This window comes from Eulemur rufifrons, chromosome 8 (genome assembly GCF_041146395.1).
Source record: "Eulemur rufifrons isolate Redbay chromosome 8, OSU_ERuf_1, whole genome shotgun sequence".
Classification (NCBI taxonomy): Eukaryota; Metazoa; Chordata; class Mammalia; order Primates; family Lemuridae; genus Eulemur; species Eulemur rufifrons.
In genome coordinates, this window is record NC_090990.1 from 33,790,724 (window position 1) to 33,815,314 (window position 24,591).

The 24,591-nt window shown below is 55.6% G+C and overlaps 1 protein-coding gene across 1 annotated transcript; it reads left to right on the forward strand.

The window, feature by feature from the left end:
* The first annotated feature begins 322 nt into the window (after window positions 1–322).
* Window positions 323–18,431, forward strand: FAAH (fatty acid amide hydrolase). Its single transcript, XM_069479923.1, has 15 exons — window positions 323–702; window positions 6,821–6,934; window positions 8,778–8,912; window positions 9,115–9,248; window positions 9,326–9,532; window positions 9,780–9,820; window positions 9,982–10,106; window positions 11,558–11,683; window positions 12,216–12,313; window positions 13,860–13,959; window positions 14,263–14,303; window positions 15,036–15,075; window positions 15,487–15,595; window positions 16,512–16,657; window positions 16,863–18,431. The coding sequence occupies exons 1-15, from the start codon at window positions 508–510 to the stop codon at window positions 16,989–16,991; spliced, it is 1,740 nt and encodes a 579-aa protein (XP_069336024.1). The 5' UTR covers window positions 323–507; the 3' UTR covers window positions 16,992–18,431.
* The last annotated feature ends 6,160 nt before the right edge of the window (window positions 18,432–24,591 follow it).

Below are 24,591 nucleotides of genomic sequence, written 5' to 3' on the forward strand. Positions count from 1 at the left end.
GGAGAGGGCCCAGGGCGGGTGACACGGAGTCCTGGAGTTAGGGAAAGAGGAGGGGACAGCGGGTGGGCGCCCCAGAGGAACTTCCTGTTTCTGTCACCTGGCTGGCGCCCCAGAAGTCCTGAGCTGGGGAGAAATGGACGCCCGGAGGTGCACGACCCCGGCGTTTGGTTCTCCAGGAAGGATGCTGCTAAACAGTTTGCTGAGGTTAATAAGGTCCCTGACCCCAAGCTGTGGCTGCTCTCCGCTCTCTTGGCTGACCTGCTCCGCAGCGGAAGGACGAGGGAGCAATTCGTTCGGACCGGGCCGTCGGGCTTGACTTTGCTGTGCGCCGCTGGCCTAGGGTTCGCTGCCCCGCCACCGCGCGCCACCCCCGGGGGCCTCGCTCCTTCCGCGCAGGCGAGCGCGTGATCCCGGGCCAATCCAGGCCGGGTTTTGCGGCGGAGCGGTCCGGCCGCGAGTGCTGATTCTTCATCAGTCGCTGTCTGCAGCAATTGGCGGCGGGAGATCATGTTGCCGGACGAACTGTGGGACACGCTGTCTGGAGCCTCCGGGGCTGCCCTGGCCTGCTGCTTCGTGGTGGCGGCCGTGGCCCTGCGCTGGTCCGGGCGCTGGACCGCACAGGGCGCGGCGGCCCGGACGCGGCAGAGGCAGCGAGCCGGCCTGGAGAGCATGAACAAGGCGGCGCAGCGCTTCAGGCTCCAGGTGACTGCCGGGGCGGGGCGGGGCGGTGGGCACGGCGTGGGGTACCCCCAGCGGCACTTTCTGCAGCCTGGACGCGCAGAGGGCAGGTGGGCGGGCAGCGCAGGTGTGTTACTTTCCAGATGCTCTCCTCGCCTTAATGTCGTAATGCATTCTGCACTCTTTGTGGGGCGGGGAGGAAAGGAAATGAAAGGTCGCGGAAGGCCATTGCTGCACTGGGTCAAAGAGGAGCTTTGCTCGGTGCTAAAGAACGCTAAAACGCTAGCGAGACAACCAAACGGGTGCTAGGGTTTAGGACTTGGAATCTCGGAGTGATGGCCCAGGGAATCCAGAGAACTTAATAGTTCAAGCTCCTTGATTTGTGCATGAGGATCCTGAGGGAGCCAGAAAGAGACTTGCCAAGTGCACAGGGAGTTATTGGCAAAGCCAGGCTAACGGCTAACGGGGAAGTCTCCCCACCTCCTGCGCCCGGCTGTCGTTTCCAACCCCTGGTAAGCCCAGGGGTAATCTGTCAACAAGCTTGGTTTCTCTCTGAGCTGCCCCTGGATTATCTCAGTGTGTGTATTGGGGGGCGGGGGGAGTGCAGGGCCGGGCTGTGGTGGGGAGAGACAGCTTGTAGTCCCCGGCTTTCCTTTCTGGTGCAGGAAACCCTGGCCCCAGTTAGAAGCCCAAAAGCTGAACTCTGGGAGATGTTCTTATGTGCCTAGGGAGGGTAGACTTGCTGAGTGTTTGTGGGAGCTGACAGGTGGGAAGGCTTTGCAGGTGATGGGGGCAGCAGGATTCAGGAGGGCATGCCTAGGTGGGAAGCAGAGAGGAAGTCACAGAAAATTGCATTTAGCAGATGCTCACCAAGTGATTTTTGAGTTGGGGCAGAACAAAAACCTAGATGCCCAGCAGGACTCCCCAGGCTCCCTCTTGTGGAGAGGAAGGGAGCAGGGGCGAGATATTAGGAAGGAAGACCGGGCCATGGATGCCATACCCAGGGTGTGGCCTTGAATGTGTTGAGATTTTGGCTGGCTGTAATCACATGAATTTACTCTGTGCCATCCCTGGGCCCAGGAAGTGTCATATTTAATTATTTATTGAAATTAAAATACATCTGGTTCCAGCCTCCACTTATCAAGCTGGCTGAAAAGTCCACCATCAGTCAATTTTTAGAATTTCCTCCTCCCAGATAGGGAGGGTGTTCAACCCAAACTGGCTGCCTCCCCTGTGTGAGCACAGACTCTTCACTGCCTGGCCCCCTTCTCTGGCTGGGCTCTGCAGGTGCCCCTTTCAGGGGTCCTCGTATTTAGCACCAGCTCAGCCTGGATGCCCTTGGCTGCTCCTGAGGCCCCAAGTCCTTCTGTGCAGCCAGCTGAATTCTGCCAGCTCCCAGAGCTGTGTGGGGAGCAGGTGCAGACATCTCCCCACAGTTGCTGCCTGCAGAACTCCTCTCCCAGTCACAAAGAGCCCACCTGGCTGACAGAGGCGTGGGATGGTTGAAGGATCAGTCTGTCTTCCTGCACTTCTACTCCAAGCAGCAGCATCTACATGGTTTCCTTCTGGAGTAACTGCCCTTCATTATTTTTAAGAACCAAATCTTCCAGGATAGAAGTTTTGGTTCTGAAATACAAAAAGCTGTTTACACACCCTCCCTGGGGCAGGAAACCCTGGCCTCCATCACCAAAATTTAGCCCGTTTAGGAGAAGCAGGAAATTACTTTTTGGGTTCCCAAAGACTGGAAGAGAAAGAAAGAACTATCTCTAGAGCCTCTGTGGTTTTGAGCAATTAGCAAAGGGCTGGGGTCTTGATGAAAATAGCTTTGTGGGCCTTGGGGGCAGGTAGGAGGTGGCAGTTTTAGCTGAACTCCACCCAGTCTTGGGACCAGCTCCTCTCCCCACTCCCAACCCCTAAGGTACCCTTGTGCTTGGCCCTGGGGTCCCTGCATGGCAGGGAGGTGGGATCTGAGACACTCCCAGCAGCCTTTCTTCGGGGGCTCTCTCAGCCCAGCCCTGAGTAGCCAAGGACACCTGAGGCAAGCAGGACCCCGAGGGCCCTGTGAGAATGCAGCAGTGTGTTGTAAAGCTCTGGTCTGAAAGATTCTGGACAATCCTCGTTGGGAGCCCAGATACCTAGATGTGTTCCAAGGAGGACACAGGCTGGACAGGCAGGGACCTGAGCACCTTCTGAATCTTCACAAACTAGTTTACTCTCTCTAGACCCTTGAGCAACTCTGGAGAAAGGTGTGTTTCTGGCAAGTCTCTGTTGGTCATGTGAGGCTCACCTGTAATAACCCTTCGCCCATTCTTTCCTCACCCCGACCTCTGACTGGTTTCTAGACTGGGGAGAAGGGACCACCATTGATAGAATATTATGGCTGGGAGAGACACCACAGAACACCCACTCATGCCTCTGTGCCTTTGCACGTGTTGTTTTACCCTGAATGGCTTTTTCCGCATCTCTGACAACCTGCTCATCACAGACCCACTGGTCTTACAAAATACCACTTCCTTCTTTCAACTTTCTGCTGGATCTGACCTGTGGTTCTGTCTCCTGGCCTTCTCCAAACCTACCTGGCACATTCCTTTAAAACAAAATGATTCAGTAGATGAATTGAAAGGGGACCATGGTTATTGTGGTCTGCATGATCAAATATCTTCAAATAGAACAAAAGTGATAAAAAACCGTGAAGGGAAAGAAAAGAGGACAATCTAGGAGACCTGGAACTGGGACAGTAGGTGGTTCGGGAGACACAGAAACAGATGGAGGAGGGGCAATGCTCAGGTGATGGGTGTAGTATCCCTCTCTTGAAAAATTAACATGTGGCCACATGGTTAGACATTATCTGTGTACTTCCCTGCATTCTCCAGACAATAGCAGTCTCCCTCACCTCCCCATATTGGCTTCTTGGAGCTGCAGACGTACTTTGGTGTCTTATGAAAAGAGAAAATGTCTCAGCTGCTTGATACTAGTTGAAGTCTTAAAAATAGCTGTTAACAGCCATGTCATCAACTGTCAACAGGGAAGAACACAGGAAGGAATTAAAATTTGTGCAGAGAATGGAGGGGAGCACACTGATGGCTTTTAGCTGACAGGGATTTTAGTGCACAGGGATTTTGTGGGCACCTCATGGTGGGGTTGGAGGAGATGGTGACTAGATTGTCGGTGGTAATTATCCCAGTGTGGTGGGCTCTCTGCTGATTTTGACTTTCTTTTCCATACTGTAGGTATTTTTTTTTTTACAATGAACCCATATTTATATAATCAGAAGAAAACCCCAAATTTTTATTTTAATTGTGAGATGGGAAAGGCAAGATGCAGTGCTGTGTGTATAATATGATCCTTTGTGCAAAAAGAATATATGTAAATGGCTGTATACATTGTGGGTTTTTCATATAGTTTCTTTTCCTGCAAGAGTGCATCAGAAACCGCTAAACTCTGGCTTCCTTTTTAGAGGAGGGACTGTGCAGGAGGAACCAGGGGCGGAGAGCCTGCTCACTTTTCATTTTGCAAACCTTTCAAAAAATATATCAGCAGGGATTATCTGGTGTGTTTGAGGAGAAATCATAGGTCCATTTTTGTCTTCTTTGTAGCTCCCTGTATTAAAAAAAATTCCCAAGTGTGTCAGTTTAGCAAATTCAGAGAGGTGCTCTGGATATTGAGGGTCTCAGGTACAGAGGCTGTGGGGTATGTGGACAGGGTGCTCTGCTCTGGGACTATGGTGGGTGCAAGGGGGCAGTGGAGCCTTGGGAGAGGAGCGCAGAAGGAGTCTGACCAGACCATGGCCTGGAAGCACCTCCTGGCACATGCTCTGGAGCTTGTGGTGCCGTGTGATAGGGATTTCAAGGGGAGAGGCAAGGCCACGTTGGACTTTGCACTGTCTGACCCTATTGGGAAATGTGAGTTGGAGGGGCAGGCTTGGGGAGGGCAGAAGTTAGGTGGCCCTTGTGTGACCTAGGAGAAAAAGATGAGCCCCAATGAGGGCCTTGGTAGAGGGAATGGAGAGGTGACGATTTATTAATATTTTCCAGAGCTCCTTAGAGGGCTTGGTGACTAATTGGATGCATGTGGGAGGGAGAGGGAGGAGCTACAAGACACCTGTTTTCTTTCCTTAATGCCTGGATGCAGAACCCTCCCCTGAGTACAGCGTACAGTACACAGAGGAGGAGTCGGTTAAATGTGGGGGATAGCCAGGCATGGTGGCTCACTTTGGGAGGCTGAGGGGGTAGGATTGCCTGAGCTCCCGAGTTCAAGACTAGCCTAGGCAACATCGTGTGACCCTGTCTCTACAAAAACTTAAAAAAAATTAGCTCGGTGTGGTGGCACGCATCTCTAGTACTAGCTACTTAGGAGGTTGAGGCAGGAGGATCACTTGAGCCCAGGAGTTCAAGGCTGCAGTGAGCTATGATTGTACCACTGCGCTCCAGCCTGGGTGACAGAGCAAGACCCTGTCTCTAAAAAAAAAAAAAAAAGTTGGGGAGGCAATGAGCTCAGAGGGACAGGAATAGCCCAGTGGGCTGGCTTGAGCTCTGCTGGGTCGGGCTGGGTGCAGGACCTGGAGGCTGTGGGACGGGTGAAGTGCCGGGAGAGAGTTAGGGTATATGGAGGGGTGGAAGCCAGGAGAGGGAAGGCCTTCTCGCAGTTCTCCCAGCCTCAGGGAGGGAAGAAAAGGTGCCTGGAGGAACCTCGAGGAGCTCCTGTATCTCCTCACATCTGGCTCCTTCTCAGACAGGCCTGCCCGTCCCATCGGAGTCAGTGCTGTGTCATCTCCGTCACAGCACTCCGTTTCTCTTAACTCGTTCATTTTCTTGCATGCAGGCTCTCTGAAAGTAGGGACTTCGTCTGTCTTGGTTACCTCTAAATTCATGGCCCCTAACATAGTCCTTGGTACAGAGTAGTCGTCCAGAACATGTTTGTTAACTGACTAAATAAATGAACGACATAAGTAGCAGCCAAGAGGCAAGAGGGGAACCAGGACAGTGTAGTGTCTCCATGTTCAGGAGAAATTGAAGAGAGCCGGTGTGTGGCCTCGATGCCTTTGAGTGCCTCGGTAAGACGTGGGGTAAGATGAAAGGGGTCCTGTATTATTGGGTTTGGTAACTAAGAGGTCTCTGGTGACCTTGGCAAGAGTAGTGGAGCGTGGGGTGATAAGTGGTGGCTGTGACTCAGCGTTTGCTAACTGCTTCTGCCTTTGAGGTGGGAGCAGGCAGGCATTTGCAGGCAGGGGCTGACTCGGGGACTCTGGAGCCCTTGAGGTCCGGCAGTCAGATGCCTGCTCAAATGCCCCTCCTCCTGCAGAGCCCTTCCCTGCCCACCCTATCCGCGTGGTGCCCACTCACGGCACTCCTTTTTATTTTCTCTAAGTTATCTAAGAGAAACTATCTAAAATCTTGTTTACCTTTTAATTATCTGATTTCCCCATCCCTGACCCAAGTAGGCACCTGCGGGCATGGCTTCCTGTTCACTGCCAAGCCGGTGCCTAGTGCGGTGCTTGGCACGGACCAGGCAGCCAATGCATGAAAGTAGAGATCCTCCCTTTCAGGTGGGCCTCCAGCCACAGACCTGACCACCCAGGAGGGGTCTTCTTGTTTTTGCCCTCCCCTGCCAGGGGTCGGGGGTCGGGGGACAGTGGGCAGTCAGTGGGCAGCCTGTGCTGGGTGGGCAGAGCGCTGTAGTGCTGTAGTTTACCTTTATGGTCCTAGGCGGGGCACTTCCTCTCTTTGAGCCTCAGTTTCTTTATCTGTGCAGTGAGAATGGTAGGAGGATTTAATCAAAATGCGGAGCGCATCAGCACGGTGGCTGGCACACAGAAGGCAGCTGTTGCTAGGGGTTGTTTGTGATGGTTTAATGGTCAGCCGGGGCATGGCCTCTCGCTGGGCACTCCCCAGCAGGCTTCTGGAGGAGACATATCTGCACTCTCCAGAGGTGGCAAGGGCCTGCCCAGCCCGGGCCGTTGCTGCTGTCAGAGCTGCGGGTGGGCATGTCTGCATGGATCAGCATGTGACCGTGAGCATCTGCTTGGGTATGCGTGGGGCTGAGGGGCGTGGGCCACACATGTCTGCTGCAGGCACTTGAGGCCTTCGGGGAGGTGGGTGGAGGGTTGGGGAGTGAGGGACTGATCGGAGTATGTCTCCCACAGAACCCAGACCTGGACTCGGAGGCGCTGCTGGCCCTGTCCCTGCCTCAACTGGTGCAGAAGTTACACAGTGGGGACGTGTCCCCTGAGGCTGCCCTCTTCACCTATGTGGGAAAGGTAAGGCCAGCACAGGCCAGCCAAGGATCCTCCCTGCCCCCCCCCCCGCCCCCCGCACAGGCGGTGGGGAAAACTTGGCCTGGACTTTGTCTCATTGAAGGCCATGGGGAGGCCACAGTGCCAGGGGCTGCCAGGCAGGGAAGAAGCCAGAGCACTCTGTGTGTTTGTATGTGTCACTGAGCATGTTGTCTTAGCTGGAAACTTGGAATTCAGCCTAGACTTCCCTCTCCCTCCTGGCTCTACTCCATTGGTCACTGTGTGGTCTGTTCCGTTCTGATATGTCTCTCCTGTCCCTCCCCTGGTGTTATCCCCCTTCAGCCACCCTGGCCCTCCACCGCCATCTCCCTCCATGCCCAAGCACCAGCCTCCTGGCCAGATGCTCTCTCGGGTTCCCAGCTCTTCAAGCCCTGCTCTTGTGCTCCTCGTCTGTCCGCAGCATCTCCTCTGGCCAAGGCTTCCTGGAGCTGAGGGCACCAGCAGCTCAGCCCTCCTCTGCACTGGCTTGAGTGGGGCTCCTTTGCCTGGAATTCTCCTTCCCTCTTCTCTGCCCCTCTCGGTGCCACAGATTCCCCTGGCTGTGCCTTCAGGGCCCAGAGCAGGAGGCAACCCTTACCTCTTCCCCTCCCAGCCTAGGTAGTGTTGCCTTTTTGGTGCTCACTGTCGCTCTCTAACAGCACAGTTCTCATCGCCATATGGGGCTCACTTTCCCTTTCTCTTTCCCATCTCTACTGTGGGCTCTCTGTAGACACAGCTTGTCTTATCTGTCTCTGACCCTTAGTGCTGAACACGTTGTCTTCCACATAGTAAATGCTCAAGAGACGGAAGGAAGGGAGGGAGGACAAATTCTGCTTTATGAGTTGGCTCATATGATTTCTTGAAAGAGTGTTTGATAGTGAGTGTGACCCCCAGGCAGGTGAACGAGTCTGGGGTCTGGGTGAGGGTTGCGTGACAACGTGTGAGGGACTGCAGCTGAGCGAGCGAGGCAGTGTTGCTTCTTCCCATCAAAATCCCTGAAAGGTCCCTGATCTTCTTAGTCAATCACAGAGAGCATTCTATTTACAGAGTGGCCTCCTTTCCTGCCTTGGGTAGCCTGGGGACAGATTTTGCATAAGCCTGAGTGTGGCAACACAACCTGCCGGGTTTTCCTTGGGTGTCTCACAGGTGTAGGAGTATTTACTACTCATTCTACCCTGGACTTTCCCTCTGTATCACCCAGTGGGGTGTGGTTTGAGTGCTCTGAGCAGATGTCCACTATGATTGTGACACTCCTTTTAGTCAAGCTCCTGCCCCCTTTACCACAATCAGTCCATTGCTTCATGTGACTTGATTGACAGATTCCAGAGTTTCCGGGCCAGGTGTGGGGCAGAGGAGGGAGTGCCAGGCTCTGGAAGGCCAGGATCTGGGTCTAGCCCTGCTCTAGTGGCTGCTCCCAGTGTGACCTGTGATGGGTCTGTCCATATCTAGTTGCTGTCTGCCTCACTGGGCACAGATGTGGCTTGGAGGAGGTGGGGAGTGGTCAGTGGTCATCTTCCTCCTTGCTCGTCCCCTGCTGGGGGTCATCTGAAGCCAGTATCTTGGTCCCTTGAGTGTCCTGGTTTGCCCTGGCCCTAGAGGACCCTCTCTGTCTTGGGGTTGAAGGCTAGAAAGAGCCAGGCTGAAGCTGGGGCCAGATGTCCCCATGAGGTGGGCGCTGGGCCCTAGGTTGTCCTCTGGGCCACATTGCCGGTTACTCTTTCCCTGGGTATATACTTTAAAAGGCCAATTGTATACAATGCATATTTTTACCACAATTTTTTTAAAGGCCAGCTTGACTCTACCTTGAATCTATTTTCCCCTCCCCCAGGCCTGGGAAGTGAACAAAGGGACCAACTGTGTGACCTCCTACCTGGCTGACTGTGAGACTTGGCTGTCCGAAGCCCCCAGGCAAGGCCTACTCTATGGGGTCCCTGTGAGCCTCAAGGAGTGCTTCACCTACAAGGTACGCCCTGCCTCAGTGTCAGGCCAGGTGTGTGTCCTGGGTCGCTTTGGGCCCCCAGAGGAGGTATCAGGTCCAGAGGCCTTGACATAGGGATGCTGGGTGTGCCTTGCCTTGGCCTGTTTGACAGTGGTGGGAGTGGACCCTGGGCTGCCTGCCCTGACTCATCAGCCATGTCCTTCTTGGTGCTCATCCCTCCTCCCAGGGCCAGGACTCGACACTGGGCTTGAGCCTGAACGAGGGGATGCCGGCGGAGTGCGACAGCGTGGTGGTGCGCGTGCTGAAGCTGCAGGGCGCCGTGCCTTTCGTGCACACCAACGTCCCCCAGTCCATGTTCAGGTTGGGTCTCAGGAGTGGGGAGTGGTGGGGGCACAGATGCCAGCATGACACGACTGACCCGTCCCTGCTTCCTCTAGCTATGACTGCAGTAACCCCCTCTTCGGCCAGACCACAAACCCATGGAAGTCCTCCAAGAGCCCAGGTGGCTCCTCAGGGGGCGAGGGGGCTCTCATTAGGTCTGGAGGCTCCCCCCTGGGCTTAGGCACTGACATCGGAGGCAGCATCCGCTTCCCCTCTTCCTTCTGTGGCATCTGTGGTCTCAAGCCCACATCGAACCGCCTCAGGTATGACGCATGGAGGGAGCTTCTGGGCCTCTTGCTGTGTGACCTTGGCCTAGCTTCCAACCTCTCTGGGTTCCAGGCAGGGGTCCGCTCCCCAGGATTTTGCTGGAAGGGAGTGTTACAGCACCGCTGGCTGTGCGGGGTTCCTTGGTTTCCAAGGTGGGGAGAGTTTAGAGCTGCTGTGTGAGCGTGGGGATGGGCAGAGGGTGACTACATTTCCTGTTTCCAACATCTTGTGTTTCTTATCTAGCAAGAGTGGCCTGAAGGGCTGTGTCTATGGACAGACGGCAGGTGAGGTCTGTGGTCCCCTCAGTGCCCTGGAGGAGGGTGGGGTTGGTCTGATTCACCTCTGCCCCTGCTTCTCTGGTGGGCAGTGTCTGGCCCCCAGGCCGCTCTGCGTCTGAGTTCCCACCTCCTCATCTTGCTCACGTCCTTCCCCTCCTGCCCCACAGTGCAGCTCTCCGTTGGCCCCATGGCCCGGGACGTGGAGAGCCTGGCCCTGTGCCTGCGAGCCCTGCTGTGTGAGGACATGTTCCGCTTGGACCCCACTGTGCCCCCGCTGCCCTTCAGGGAGGAGGTGAGCCGGGGTGGGGCTGGGCATGGGGTGGACTCCTGCAAGGTGGGCAGGTCTGGAGGCCATGTCTCCTGAAAACCGCCCACCCAGGCCTCGGAGGCCAAGGTCAGCCGCTACTCCACAGGCGGCCGCCAGATGGAGCCCTCGCCTGCATTTGGAAACCTCAGGTCTTCAAACCCGCCCCGCCTCTGCTGCGGGCCCTAGAAATGGGAGTCAGGAATCACTTCCCAGCCAGAGAACTCCTGTGCCTCTGCTGTGCGTGGCCCTCCGTAGATAGCAGCCTTTCTTACAGAATTAATTCCTGTCTGTATCCGCAGCATCCAGAGGCTGAGTGAGCTGGGATGTGTGGGCAGTGTGGAGGGCTGGCTCCCCCAATATCACCAAAACAGCCCATGGGTGAGAGAGAGCTGAGCATGTCGCTCTCCCATGAGGGACCGCAGCCCCAGAGCCTCCGGAGCAACTCAGAGGGCTGGGGCCTCTAAGATCTTGAAGCCTGGTGTTAAGGCAGGGCTTTCGGCAAGGGGCTTGGTTAGGACTGGGTAAGGATCCTGATATAATATGAGTACTTACGGATTGGTGGACACAGCAAGCTGAGGATTTAGAGGTGAGAGGTCCAAAGAGTCATGGGGTGTAAACTGCCATGTGATGCTTTCTGTGGGAGAGTTGATGGGTCTTTCCAGAATGAATAGTAAGGTTATTTGTACATTTGTACAAAGCGTTCAGGGGTGGTGAAGTTAGACGGATGCAGACAGAGGAACAGTAAACAGCAAGCTCCATTTCTCAGCATCCCAGAATTTCTCTTCCCTGTGCAGACCTCTTGCCCTCGTCCCAGCCCAGGTGGCCTTGGAGGGGCTGTGGATCTATGGACAGGGGAGTAGCCTTGGTGTTCCTGGGAGGGGGCAGGCTGGTAGATCTGGCTGGGGAGGGGTGAGCTCCCTCTCCTCAGCAGAGGGGGGTGTTCTGACTGTACCCAGGGGTTCAGCCAGGCGGCCACAAGCCCCTGCCTGAGAGGGAGGAGAGGAGATGAGGTCCCTGTCCAGAGGTCTGGAACAGTTTATCCTGGGAGGCAGGACAGGTAGCAGAGAGCCTCAGGAGACAGGATGCCTGGGTTCTTTAGACCTAACCTTGTCACTCCACATTGGGTGGCTTTGGGCAAGTCCCAGCCCCATTCTGAGCCTCAGTCTCCCTATTTAGACCTTAAGTCTCAGTTTCTTCACATGAGCAGTGGGAATCATCATCCTTGCTCTGCCCACCTCCACGTCATTGTGAAGGTGTTTTATGAAAGGGTCAGATGTGAAGGGGCTGGCCTCCCTGATCAGTTTTCAGGGGAAACATTGCCAGAGGGGTCCAGGCTGCAGCCTTGCAGCTGAGTCTGGGGCTGAGGAGCTTCTCTGGGTGCAGGAGCCCTGCCTAGGGCCATCCTCTCCTGACCCGACCCTGTGTTTTGCCCGCAGGTCTACACAAGCTCTCGGCCCCTGCGTGTGGGGTACTATGAGACTGACAACTACACCATGCCCACCCCGGCCATGAGGCGGGCCCTGCTGGAGACCAAGAAGAGCCTTGAGGCTGCTGGCCACACGGTACGGCTGCAGGAGCCTGGGCATCCTGGCATCTCTTCTTCTCCAGGGCAGCCCTCCTGGTACCCACGGCCACTCCCTCCCTGGCATCCTGGCACCCCGGCACCCCTATTGTTTCGTGGTTGGGGATAGGAACTGTGGTCCTGTAGGACCCGTATATGGGGGGGAGATGATCAGGATGATTGGGATGAGTGATTGAGAACTAAACCTCTTTCTGGGTAACGTGTGAGCACTGCATTTGGGGGGCTGCTTCCACGAGGAGGGGAGCACAGCTGTCCAGAGTTCCCAGGGCCCTGACATAGTGGGCCAGTGGGTTTTAGACTGGTCATCTGAGACAACTTTGTGTGTGGCTCCGGGTTTCTGTCATGCTTGCATTTGCAGGGAGTTTTCATGGGTCAGTAAGACTGCCTTTGTGGCTCTAGTGAGAGCACTATGAGGGTTGGTCCGGTGCATCCTCAGGGCCGCCCAGCAGCGTGCAGTCATGGCAGCCAAGAGTTGTTAGGTCTGGAGGCCTTACGCCCCTCCATCCCTGCAGCTGGTTCCCTTCTTGCCAAGCAACATACCCTATGCTCTGGAGACCCTGTCGACAGGTGGGCTGTTCAGTGATGGTGGTCACAGCTTCCTACAGAACTTGTGAGTGATGTTGGGCTCTGGGGATTGTGGTGGGATCAGAAAAGTGGGCAGGCCCAGGGAGAGCCACTGGGTGCTCTGACGCCCAGGACAGGCCTCAGCTGGACACAAAGGTCTGAGCATTCTGAGCAGGGACCCTGCTGTCCCTCCAGCTGTGCAGGTTGAGACTGGAGATCCTTTGCCGGGGAGACTTTGGGAAGGTGCCCGCCCTAGGGGGTGGGATTGAGCATCCATGGCCTAACCCTAAGCTGAGCATGTTGTGAGGTAGGAGGCAGGCAGGAGGTGTCTGCCTGCCTGTCTGAGAACCGATTAGAGGCAAGGGCAGGGTCAAGGCAGGAGGGCAGCATGCTGCTACTCCAGGTTCTGTCGGTCTAACTTGAGCCAAGTCTTTCCTTTTGAGCAAGACCTCAGTTTTCTCTTCTGTAAAGTGGATGGGATGGACCAGACTCACTTTCAGGGACTTTGCAGAGCTCATGTTTAGAGAAGCTCATTCCTCTCGCCTCTTTTCCATCCTTGAAGGTTGGCAAGGGCACAGGACAGGACTGTGAGGGTGCCTCCTGGTGATGTCCCTGGGCTGGCTGGACTGATGCCCCTCAGAGCATAAACCCACTTCCTGTGCCTCCCTTGTGGGGACATTGGTCCTGCAGCCTTCCTTGGTCAAGGGCCCCACTTGTCATATTCCTCTCCCTCCCCAGCAGCCGAGTATGGTCCAGGCTTCACTGGAAGGGATTACCTCTCACTCTGGCCCTGGGGATGAAGCCCCAGGATCAGCTGCCTGAGACCTTTCCCCTGAGATCTTTTTTTTTTTTTTTTTTTTTTTGAGACAAGTCTTACTCTGTTGCCCGGGCTAGAGTGCCGTGGAGTCAGCCTAGCTCACAGCAACCTCAAACTCCTGGGCTCAAGCGATCCTCCTGCTTCACCCTCCTGACTAGCTGGGACTACAGGCGGGTACCACCATACCCGGCTAAGTTTTACTATTTTTAGTAGAGACAGGGTCTCCCTTTTGCTCAGGCTGGTCTCGAATTCCTGAGCTTGAGCAATCCTCCCACCTCGGCCTCCCATAGTGCTAGGATTACAGGCGTGAGCCACTGCGCCTGGCCTGCCCTGAGATCTTGAGCCAGAGACAGCCTCAGAAACATGCTTCACGGGGGACCCACCCTGCCCCCTCCTACTGAGCCTCTGGGCTGGTCTCAGTGCCATCGTGGAGATGCCCTCAGTGAGGCCAGACAGGGAGATGTTGCCCTCAGTCCTTATTGCTCTGAGCTGGATTTGCCGGAGAGGGAGACACTGAGTCCTGCCTTGCAGAACTCTGGTGGGTGTGGAGTGGAGCCCAGGTGTCCCGAAGGATCAGTAGGAGTAAACCACGAGTTTGAAAGGAGATAGATGACAGATCAGAGACCAGGAGTTGCTAGAGTCTGGAGAGGAGGGGGGCGGACAGAGTCACTGAGTGGAGAACACGGTCTGCAGTGGGTGGGGGTAAATGAGCCGGGAGGGGTGCCAGGATGGGGTACTGGGATGGGGTGCCTGGACTGGGCCTTTTGTCTCCCAGCAAAGGTGAGCTCGTGGACCCCTGCTTGGGGGACCTGATCTCAATTCTGAGGCTGCCCAGCTGGCTTAAAGGACTGCTGGCTTTCCTGCTGAAGCCTCTGGTGAGGGCACATGAGTGGAGGGAACAGGGGTGGGTTGGGAGGGTGCTGCTGGGGGCCCCCCGTCCCATGACCCGCATGTCCTGCCCCCTGAGCCCCTCCTGCTTTGGGCAGGCACAGCCTCTTCTCTCCAGCTCTGTCTAGACTGCTCTCCTCCCCCGTGCCCTGTGCATGCCAAAAGGGGTGCAGACCTGGGCCCTGGGGGGCCGCACGGTGGGGAGGAGGCCCCGGTGGCTTGGCCTGAAGAAGGTTGTCGCCAGCCTTGGTCCAAAGCTGAGTCACTGACTGTGCGTCTGTCCTCTGCAGATCCCAAGGCTGGCAGCCTTCCTCAGCAGCATGAAGCCTCGGTGAGGTTACGTCCTGTGCCCAGATGCCTGCCCCTGCCTTTCCCCGACCTGGGCTGGGTCCTGGTGGTTTCTGACGGGAAAAGACTCAAGGGAAGTAGCTTCTGAGGCTGGAAATGGTCCAGGCAGGGGGGCAACCTCTGTGGCCGTCAGGTGGGACCTTGTTGTCTTAGCAGGGTCCAGGTCTGGCTAGAGAGCAAGGGCCTGAGGGGGAGGGGAGAAGGTCGACCTGGCTGGGTGTGGGTAGGGGGACGGGGCGGGGGGGGGGGTGGCCTGGGCTGGGGGAGGGGCGCTGGGTGCTGGAGAACCTAGGAGAGATGCTGCTCTTAGAGATCTGAGCCCAACTGTGCTGTGCTGGGTCCTACCTGCCCCTCAGTGGCTTGGGCTGGAAAAGCAGGGCCTGAACTGCCCGGTCCCAAACCCTGACATCCTGTGGAAGCATCCAGGACCTTTGACAGCTCTAGTCTCTCCCGTGTCCTGAGGGTAGGGAGGGACCAGGCCTGGTGTAGTCCTGGCTGTGCTTCGGAGTCACTAAATGATCCAGCCTAAGTCCTCCCGGGGCCTGATTTTCTCATCCGGACAGTGGGGATTTGAACCTCTGCCTTCTCAGAGCTCCCATAGGTTGAGGAGGGTCCATGGAGGAGTGAGATCTGGAGTGTTAGGAGTAGGGGTCTGACGTTGCTGGTCCCCATGCCTGTGACTGTCACGGCTGGTGACCTCACTCCTTCTGCCCAGGTCGGCTGGAAAGCTCTGGGAACTGCAGCATGAGATCGAGGTGAGGCCAGAGCCCCTAGATTAGAGTAGGGTGGCAGGGGAGGGTGGTGTTGGACAGGGGACCTGCCACTGCCCCCACTGGCTTCCTGGAATGGCTTGTCATCCCCCCTCCTCCCTGCACTGCCACACAGGCCCTGCTCTGTCACCCTCATTGGCCCACATACCCTCCTTGGGGGCTGGGACAGCCTGGGCTGTGCAGCGTGTGGCTCTGCCCCGGCAGGAAGAGTCGTGGCTACGGTTCGTGTGGGAGAAGCAGTGCTGTCTGCCCACCCGGAGACCTCTGTCCCATTGTGCCTCGGTTCAGATCCAGGGGCAGGTGCTAGGGCCAGAGCCACCCCAGCCACAGCCCCTGTACTAGAGCTGGGGTGGGCCGGGTCTCAGTGCCTCGCTGGAGTGCGGGTGTCCTCCCCAGATGTACCGTAACACCGTGATTGCTCAGTGGAGAGCGCTAGACCTGGATGTGCTGCTGACCCCCATGCTGGGCCCTGCTCTGGACTTGAATGCCCCAGGCAAGGCCACAGGTGAGGCCTGCTGACCCACCCATGCCCCTGGCACCACCTGTCCCTTCTGTGAATTCAGCCCTGCTGGGCTGTCAGGAAATAGAAGCGGAGGCCTAGGGGAGGTCTCCACCCCTGGGGGAGGACCCCAACCCGGGGCCCACTGCCTAGCTGGAGAGACGACTTGTGTGGGAAGCCCTGGGAGGGGATGAACTCCCTGTCATCAGCACTATTCACGCTGGGGATCTTTTTTTTTTTTTTTTTTTTTTTTTATTATTATTATTATTTTTTTGAGACAGAGTCTCACTCTGTTGCCCAGGCTAGAGTGAGTGCCGTGGCATCAGCCTAGCTCCTAACAACCTCAAACTCCTGAGCTCAAGCGATCCTCCTGTCTCAGCCTCCCGAGTAGCTGGGACTACAGGCATGCACCACCATGCCCGGCTAATTTTTTCTATATATATTTTTAGCTGTCCATATAATTTCTTTCTATTTTTGGTAGAGATGGGGTCTCGCTCTTGCTCAGGCTGGTCTCGAACTCCTGAGCTCAAATGATCCGCCCACCTCGGCCTCCCAGAGTGCTAGGATTACAGGCGTGAGCCACCGTGCCCGGCCACGCTGGGGATCTTGAGTTACCAAGTCTGTAGTTTGGGGAGGTGGTGTTTGAAGTCCAGATGGGATTTGGAGAAGTGGAAAAAATATGAACAACTTTCCAAGCGGTGGACACTATGTGGGCAAAGGCATGGGGCAACCATCAGTGGGATGTCCAGCCCAGCCCTGCAATCTGGATTCCTGGGCTTTGTCACAATCTCACCCCGGGAGGGAGATTTCCCTGGCCATGGATGCAGGGTACCATTTCACAGAGGGGTCGACTAAGGCCCAGAGAGGGTGGTTGGCACTGCGGGTCTCAGGGCCTGTGCCAGCCACTTGCGGTGTGTTCCAGGGGCTGTCAGCTACACTTTGCTCTACAACTGCCTGGACTTCCCCGCGGGGGTGGTGCCTGTCACCACTGTGACCGCCGAGGATGATGCCCAGATGGAACATTACTCGGGCTACTTTGGGGATATCTGGGACAAGGTGCTGCAGAAGGTGAGGCCTGGGCTGTCCCCCTCCTCTGAACTCACACCCCTACCCTGACTCTAGCTGTGGTGGGGGACCCAGTATCAGCGCTTGCCGTCCTCGCCAGCCTCTCTTAAAGCTAGGCCCAAAAGGCTGCCTGGCTCTGCTTTGCTGCCTCTCCTCTCCAGCTGGGGGGCTTCCCGGGCCCCCGTCCTGATGCCGGTGTCCCCTGCAGGCCGTGAGGAAGAGCATAGGGCTGCCCGTGGCTGTGCAGTGCGTGGCTCTGCCCTGGCATGAAGAGTTGTGTCTGCGGTTCATGCGGGAGGTGGAGCGACTGATGACCCCTGAGAAGCGGCCATCCTGACGGCTCCAGCTCCGGAGGACCTGAGACCCTCACACTCTGCGGCCTGGCCTAGTCAGGGCACAGCCGCCATCCTGCGAGGAAACGTCCAGCATGGGGCAGAGATTCCCACGTCCTCTCCCTTGACCCTCTGCAAGAAGTGCAAACACCCCGAGTCTGGACCTTGCTCCCCCTCTGCTCCCCTCTCCCTGCCCTGATCCCCACCCCATGTGGCAGCCAGTGGGTATGACACGGGCCAAGGCCCAACTAACAGTCAAGAAACAGTGCCTCGTCTGTGTACTTTCTAGGTGTCATTGTTAGGATGCTGGGGGCTGTGGCCTGTTGAGGGCAGGGCCGGCCTGACCTCCAGAGCTGGGCTCCAGCCATGCTGGTCTCCCCCGCCACGGCTCCCCTGGTGCCCATCACCCACAGGAGGGACGCACTTTACCCTGCCCCCCTGTCACTTAGCTAAGCCCTGCTCTGCTGGACACTGCCTTTTGTCGTCTTCCTTTCTTCCTGTCCTCTGCCCAGAATGCCCTGTCTGCCCCTCTACCGCTCTGTGTACTGAGGCCTGGCTCACATCCTTCTTTCTCCAGGGCTCCTTCCTCCCCCCTCTGAGTCCTGGAGTGCGTGGGCTGTTTCCTTCCCATCTGCCCCGTGTGGTGGGCATCCGTGGGTGGGCCAGCCTCCCTTAGCACACTGGCTCTCCTCGACTGCAGGGACCCCATTGCTGCACCTTTGTCCTCCGTGGCCAGCACAGGGCCAGGTGTGGGGCAGCAGGGGAAGCGCCCGAGTTGGACTGCAGGGAGTCTGGAGTGCTGGCCCTGAGCTGGTGCTGTTGGGGAGAGGAGCCCACAGGCCTGGGGAGGCGAGCACGAGACAAGGTGACCTGGCAGAGTGCTCACCAGGCTGCCAAGGCCTGGATTGCCCTGGAAGGCTTCCTGAAGGGGGTGGACCTGTGTTGAGCCTAGAAGGTTCTCAGAGGCTGAGATAGGGGACATCCCAGGGAGAAGGGACAGTATGCCCAAAGACCAAGGTGAGTTTGGTAATTGGCAGGCTGGTTGAATGGGCACAGGAGAAGCAGAGAAGTGGGTGAGGCCAGATCAAGGTGGATGGACATGGGAAGCCAGGTCAGGAACTTGAATTCCATCTCAGGGGCGATGGGAGCTCTTGGAAGATCATAGCTCACCAAGGAGAGTGGACTGGAGGAGCAAAACCAGGAGGAGGAAGCACTCTGTGAACCCTGATTTGGGGAAAGGGGCCTAAGGCCTGAGCTGTGGGCCAGGGGAGGAGAGGGGCCCTTTGGGAATTGACAGTTGGGATGGGGGCCAACCGTCTCAGCTCAGTCTCACCCGTGCCCAGTCGGCAGCTCTCCTTTTACTAGAACTGTGTCACCTGGCAGGTGGAAGGGCAGCTAGTCTGTAGCAGACTCCAGCGGTTTCTTGACCCCACTAGCAGAGTTCCCTCACTCTTCCCTGCCACCCCCCCACCCCCTGCCACAACTCTCTTGATGGCTGGAGAAGAACTTTCAGAGCCTGAGCCCTCTTGGCAGGGCAGGCTGCCAGCTTCCTCCTGGCCTATTGCACATTCTTTTCAGGGCAGGTTGCCTTCCCAATGCTTCTCCACCCTGATTTTCCTTCTTCAGGCTGTCACACCCAGTGGCGCTTGCTCTCTACCAATGCCATCCCTGCCTTGGTGGGGCCAGTTTCAGGGCAAGTGTGAGGTCCCACACCTTGGGGCTGACTTGAGGGCCCAACCCACATGGGGACAGCCAGACTGGGACAACCAGGTAGATGCTCTACTTTGCCTTGGTTTCTTGGCTGCTGTAATTTTGCCTCTTACTGTTTTTTGGGTGGTTTTTTTTTTTTTTAGACAGAGTCTTGCTCTGTTGCCCTGGGTAGAGTGCAGTGGCATCATCATAGCTCAGTGTGACCTCAAATTCCTGGGCTCAAGCGATCCTCCTGCCTCAGCCTCCCGAGTAGCTGGGACTACAGGCTCTCACCATGCCCGGATAACTTTTCTGTTTTTAGTGGAGAGGGGGTCTTGCCCTGGCTCAGGCTGGTCTCCAACTGCTGAGCTCAAGTGATCCTCCCGCCTTGGCCTCCCAGAGTGCTAGGATTACAGGCATGAGCCATTGTACCTGGCCTGCCTCTTATTGTTTCATAAAACCTGCCATCTGCCCCAGCTTCCTCCTCTTCCAGCCCCATTTCTCTTTCGATTACTGATGTCCTTGTGCTTCCAGACACAAGGCTGCAGAGTGGAGGCGCCACTGTTTCACTCCTTCACTGGTTCACTGATGCAACCCTTGGAGCCTCAGATTGGCCATGTCCGGCCCTCTGCTGAGCGGTACTGGGGACTGCCGTGAGCCAGGCCTGGCTCCCATACTTGAGAAGCCCCGGGATTTTGGGGGAGGTGGACTTTGATGCAATCACATCTCTTCCAGCCATCAGGGCTGGGGAAAATGACAGACAAGGGGGCAAATGCTGCTGAGGGGCGTGGGCGTGGTTGAGTGTTACTGTGTTTCATTTCCACCACCACACTCTAGGCCAAGCCGCCTGCCTCTCATCCAGACCCTGACACCGCAGTAACTTCCCTGCTGGACTCCCTACTTCTGTCGCTGCCTGTCCCCCAATCTATTCTCCATACAGTAGCCAGTGATCCTTTAAAAGTGTACATCAGATTGAGTCACTTCTCTGCTTGAGACCATCCGATGGCCTCCTGTCCCACCTAGAATAAAATCCAGTCTCCTGTGTCCTACAAGGCCCCGTGTGACATGGCTCTTGCCCATGCTCCATCCTCATCTTGGGTGTCTCTTCCTCTCGTTGACTGTGCTCTGGCCACACAAGCACCTTTTGGTTTCTCAATCATCCCAAGCTGGTCCCTGCTTTGGAGCTTCCGTGTTAGCTGTTCCCCCTGCTTCGAGCACTCAGGTCCAATGTCACCTTCCCTGATCACTCACTTGTAAAACAGCCTCCCCTGCCGCTTTCTAACATGTCACCCTTTGTACTTCCTTAGAGCATTATCACTATCTGAAATCATTTATGTTTTTTGGTCTCCTTCATGAAAATGTAAGCTTCCTGAGAGCCACACTTCATCTTGTTTGTCATTATATTCCAGGCATGGAGAATGGTGCTCGTAGCTGCTCAGTTACTTCCAAGAGCATGGAGTGAGCCTCTTCCAGGGGTTAGGCACCATGCTGGGTGCTGGGTCTGCAGTGACAAGTGAAGCGCCCCTGTCCTCGTGAAGCTCACATTCTGGAGGGATTTGTGGGAGGCAGGGAGGCAGGCAGGTGTGCTAATGAAGACCCCTAAATATTTAGTGCAGGGAGTGATAAGGTGACTTGCAGGTAAAAGGGGGAAGGGCATTCTGAACCACATTTACTGAGTGCCTACTAGGAGCCGTTTGCTTTCTGGGTACTTTATAGTCATGTCACTTAATCCCCCTGTTAAACTTAAAAAAAAAAATTTTGCCCCTAATTTACAGAAAGGTTACTTTTATTTATTTTTATTAAAATTGTTTTTTTAGAGACAGGGTCTCACTCTGTTGTTCAGACGAGTGTAGTGGCCTGATCACAGCTCACTGCAGCTGGGGCCATAGGCGTGCACCACCACCCCTGGCAAATTTTTCTATTTTTTTGTAGAGACGGGGTCTCACTGTGTTGCCCAGACTGGTCTCAAATTCCAGGCCTTAAGAGATCCTCCTGCCTCAGCCTCCCAAAGTGCTGGGATTACAGGTGTGAGCCACTGTGCCTGGCCTGGAAAGGTTACATGTCTAGCCCAAGGTCCCACAGCTAGAATTGGAGTTGAAATCTCCCAGTCTATGTCAGGGCCCACAGGAGCTCTTTCTGGTGTCCTGTAATGCTAAGGCACAGCAAGCACAACAGCCAGAGGGTGACAGCTTAAGTTGCCCTCCTCTTTGCTTCCTGACCGGTGATCTCCTGGCCTCCAGACCTGCTAAGCCACATGGCTACTGCCTGTTCTCACAGCCTTTCCCTTCTCACCAGACCCACTGCCACAGCTTCTCTCTGGGCTTCCCGGCCTCCAGCCAATTATCCTTCATATGGCAGTTAGGCAACCTTTATAAATGCAAATCTGGTCACACCCAAAATCTTTAGAATCACTTGTGCCGAATCCAGGCACTAGGGCCTACAAGGCCACACTGGACCCGCCTCTGCTGCTGATCACTCTGGCCTCATTTCCTCCCTTTCCTGGGTGCCCACACCCGGCCCACACCTTGGCCGGCAGGCAGTGCTCAGAGCACTGGGATTGTCCCCACCTCTGTGTGCTTTGCTCATTTGCTCATTGTGCCTGCTGTTCCTGGAATGTTCTTCCTCAGGTCTCCAACTAAAGACCGCCTACACATCCAAGGCGAGGTCAACTTTCCTTCTCTCTCTCTCTCTTTTTTTTTTTTTTTTTTTTTGAGACAGAGTCTTGCTTTGTTGCCCTGGGTAGAGTGCAATGGTGTCGTCATAGCTCACTGCTACCCCAAACTCCTGGGCTCAAAGGATCCTCCCGCCTCGGCCTCCCAGAGTGCTAGGATCATAGGCATGAGCCACCCAGCCAACTGTCCTCTTCTTACATCTCCATCACGCTGTTTGAAAGAGCTTCTTTGTGCTCCTGCACATGCTAGAAAGTAGGAACTATGCCTTAATGATAGAATCCCTTATCTGTTAGGCTCCCTTATCTGGAGTTGGTAACCCATTATCTCATTTGGAAAATGAGCATTACTATTTCCATTTTATGCAAACAGAAACTGAAGTCCAGAGAGGGTTGCTCATTTGTCCAAGGCCAGTCAATGAGGGGGACAGAGAAGACTTGAAACCCACACACACAAACTCCAAACTAAGTGTGCTTTACTTTCCTGATTTGTACAATCAAGAGAACATGCATTAGACATTCTCTGGGTAGCAGCCTCTGTGCTAGGTGACCACAAACACTTTGAAGACTGAAGCAGCATCCACATATATGTGCTCCTCTGCTGATGTCTGTTTACAGGAGGTGTCTGTCATGTCCTTGTCCACCCTCCCTTTCTTCTCCTGGGAGTTGTGACATTGGAGTTTATGACACAGCCAGGGCACTTGCCATTTGTCCCTATTAGGCACCATTTTTTAAAGCCATCCCAAGGGCTCCAGCTCTTTCTCCTCTTCCCAACTTGTGCTTGTACATCCACAAGTGAGCGCTAGACCTCTCCACCTTCATCCAAGTCACCAGTAAGGCTATTGAACCGGCGAGGGCCAATGAAAGGGCCCTGGGATGTGTCACTCCTGATCTGCTGCACTGTTAAGAGACAGACACAAATCGTCAACTTCCCAACCAGATCTGTCTTCAGTTCACATTTCTCTGGCTGGATGGCCTTGGTGACCCTGGGCACCCTAGCTAGGCAGGTAAGGCCACCTGGGGTCAGGGCTGTGTGGGGTTTGCCCTTGTATGCTCAGCACCCAGTGTGGTGCCTGGTTCTCAGTGGGAGCCCAGCAAGGCTTGCTGAAAGGAGGGATGGCTTGTTATTAGTGAACCCATCTTGGCCCTTTCTCATTGCTTTCTCCTCTCACCTCCAATAGGGAATTTCCCAGTCAGTCCCCGATCCTTGGCTGTTTTCATGTTTATCTCATCTATTGCATGATCTTGATCAGAGCCCATAAGGACAAATAGCTCCCAGTCTATATTCAACCTATAGCTTTCTCTGGTCTGCAGACCCTCATCCATCCACGTCCTCATCCTCCTAACCCCTGCGCATCCCTCCACCCATCCTTCCACCCGTCCAATAAATACATTGAATTCCTTCCACAGTGTGCTCAGGATGACCAATCCCTGCCTGAATGGAGCTTTCATTCTAACTAGCAAGCAGACATCAAACTTCTAATTACACAAAAACACTTGTTAGAAGTGCAATAAAGCAGAAACCCTGGGTGCTATGAGAATAAGCCAAGTGGGACCTGATCCAGCCTGGAGAGAGAGAGAGAGTGAGTGTGTGTGTGTCTGGGAATGCTTCCTGGAGGAAATGACATTTAAGCTGAGAATATCTTGTCTCACAAGCCAAGGAACAAGTCTGTTTCAAGAAGGGTGGAGTTGTCGGCTTCAAAGGCTGCTGATGTAACTTTGAAGAGCTGGTAGGGTGATCTGGGAACACGCCATACTGGATTGAGTGAGGACCAAAGGCAGCTGGCGGAGAGAACTCGAAAAGCTGGCTGGGAGGGGAGGAAAGGCGTGGAGGAAGTAGCCGGAGGATGTGGATCGGAGAGAACCCTTGTTTTCCCCCTGAGACAGGAGAGACTTAAGCATGTTAAATGCTGCTGGAAAAGGGCCAGCAGAGACAGAGGGGACAAGCGGAGGTAGGAACAGAGGCTCAACCCCGTCATCATTCCTCCACTAAAGAAGCATCAGTGAGCACCAGCCATGTGCCAGGCACTTTGACAAAGGCCGACATGGTCTGTGCTTTTATGGAACTTGTTTTCTAGGGAGGGAGGGAGGCAGGAAATAAGCAAACAAATCGACTGTCAGCTACTGGTGATTGCAATGAGGAGATAAAATGGGGTATGGGGTAATGGGGTGGTGCAACCCCAGGAAAGGTGAGGTTACAAGGCCCAGGTTGCCACAGGGTGTGTTGCAAGTGTTGCAAGGCCTGGGGGAGCTGAGGGTGGGGGTGGGGAGGGTGTGGAGGCTGCAGAAGGAAACAGGTCAGGACAAAGAGGCGAGAGGACAGAGGAGGGTCCAGAGGCCCGTTGGAGATGACAGAGTTGGAGTGTTACAGGCTGGACGACCCCGGTGTGGCCCATTAGGTCATGACCGACAAGTCAACAGCAGACTTCACTTCTGCTCCTGAGCAGCCCTGAGAGCAGAGTCACCGTTCTCCTGGTCACAGTGACTAGAAGCCTCAGTTATGACTGTTGGCTCCTCTCTCCCTGGGACAGAGCCTGATGGGGGAGCATCGGGGAAAAATGGAAAGGTCCTCAAATCAAATCCCACTGTTCTTCCACTCTCCTCGTGTCTTCCTGGCTCCTCCTCCAGCATGTGGCCTCCTCCCAGCCCACCTAGACTCCTTCTCTCCACCAGAAGGAAGGACCAACAGGTGGGAGTGGGGGTGAGAACCCAGGGATCAGAATCATGGCCTTGCTGTGGGAGTCGGGGGGTAGGGAAGCCCAGCTGGGGTGAGGCCAGGGCACTGCCTGCCACAGTCCTCACCTCCCCACATTGTCTCCTGGGTGGGTGCCTTCTGAGCCCCGATGAGGGTGAAACCCCAGAGCCCTGCCTGCTCCCCAGGTGTCCCTCCCTCTCCTCTCTGCCTGGGCCCAAAACACCTCCTGAGAACGTCCACTCTGGGCAAACGCCACCCATTCAGTCAGCTCCAGGTGTTGATTATGCCAAAACAACGGGGTTGGATCATCCTGAAATCAACTAGAACCCGCAGGAGCAACCCCAGCCTTAACTCAAGAGGGTCAGACCAGGGTGCTGGTGGGGGCCTGAGGGGCAGGGCAAGTGGGAGAAGGACATGTCACCTGCCAAGCTGCAGGCTTGAGCCGTTCCTCAGGCTTGTCTCTGCCAAAGCCTCTTCCTCTGCGTGGCCTGAGTCTTTGTCCCAGGAAGTCCAGGTAAGGGTGAGAACCAGCTAGGAGGAGTTTGGGATCTGC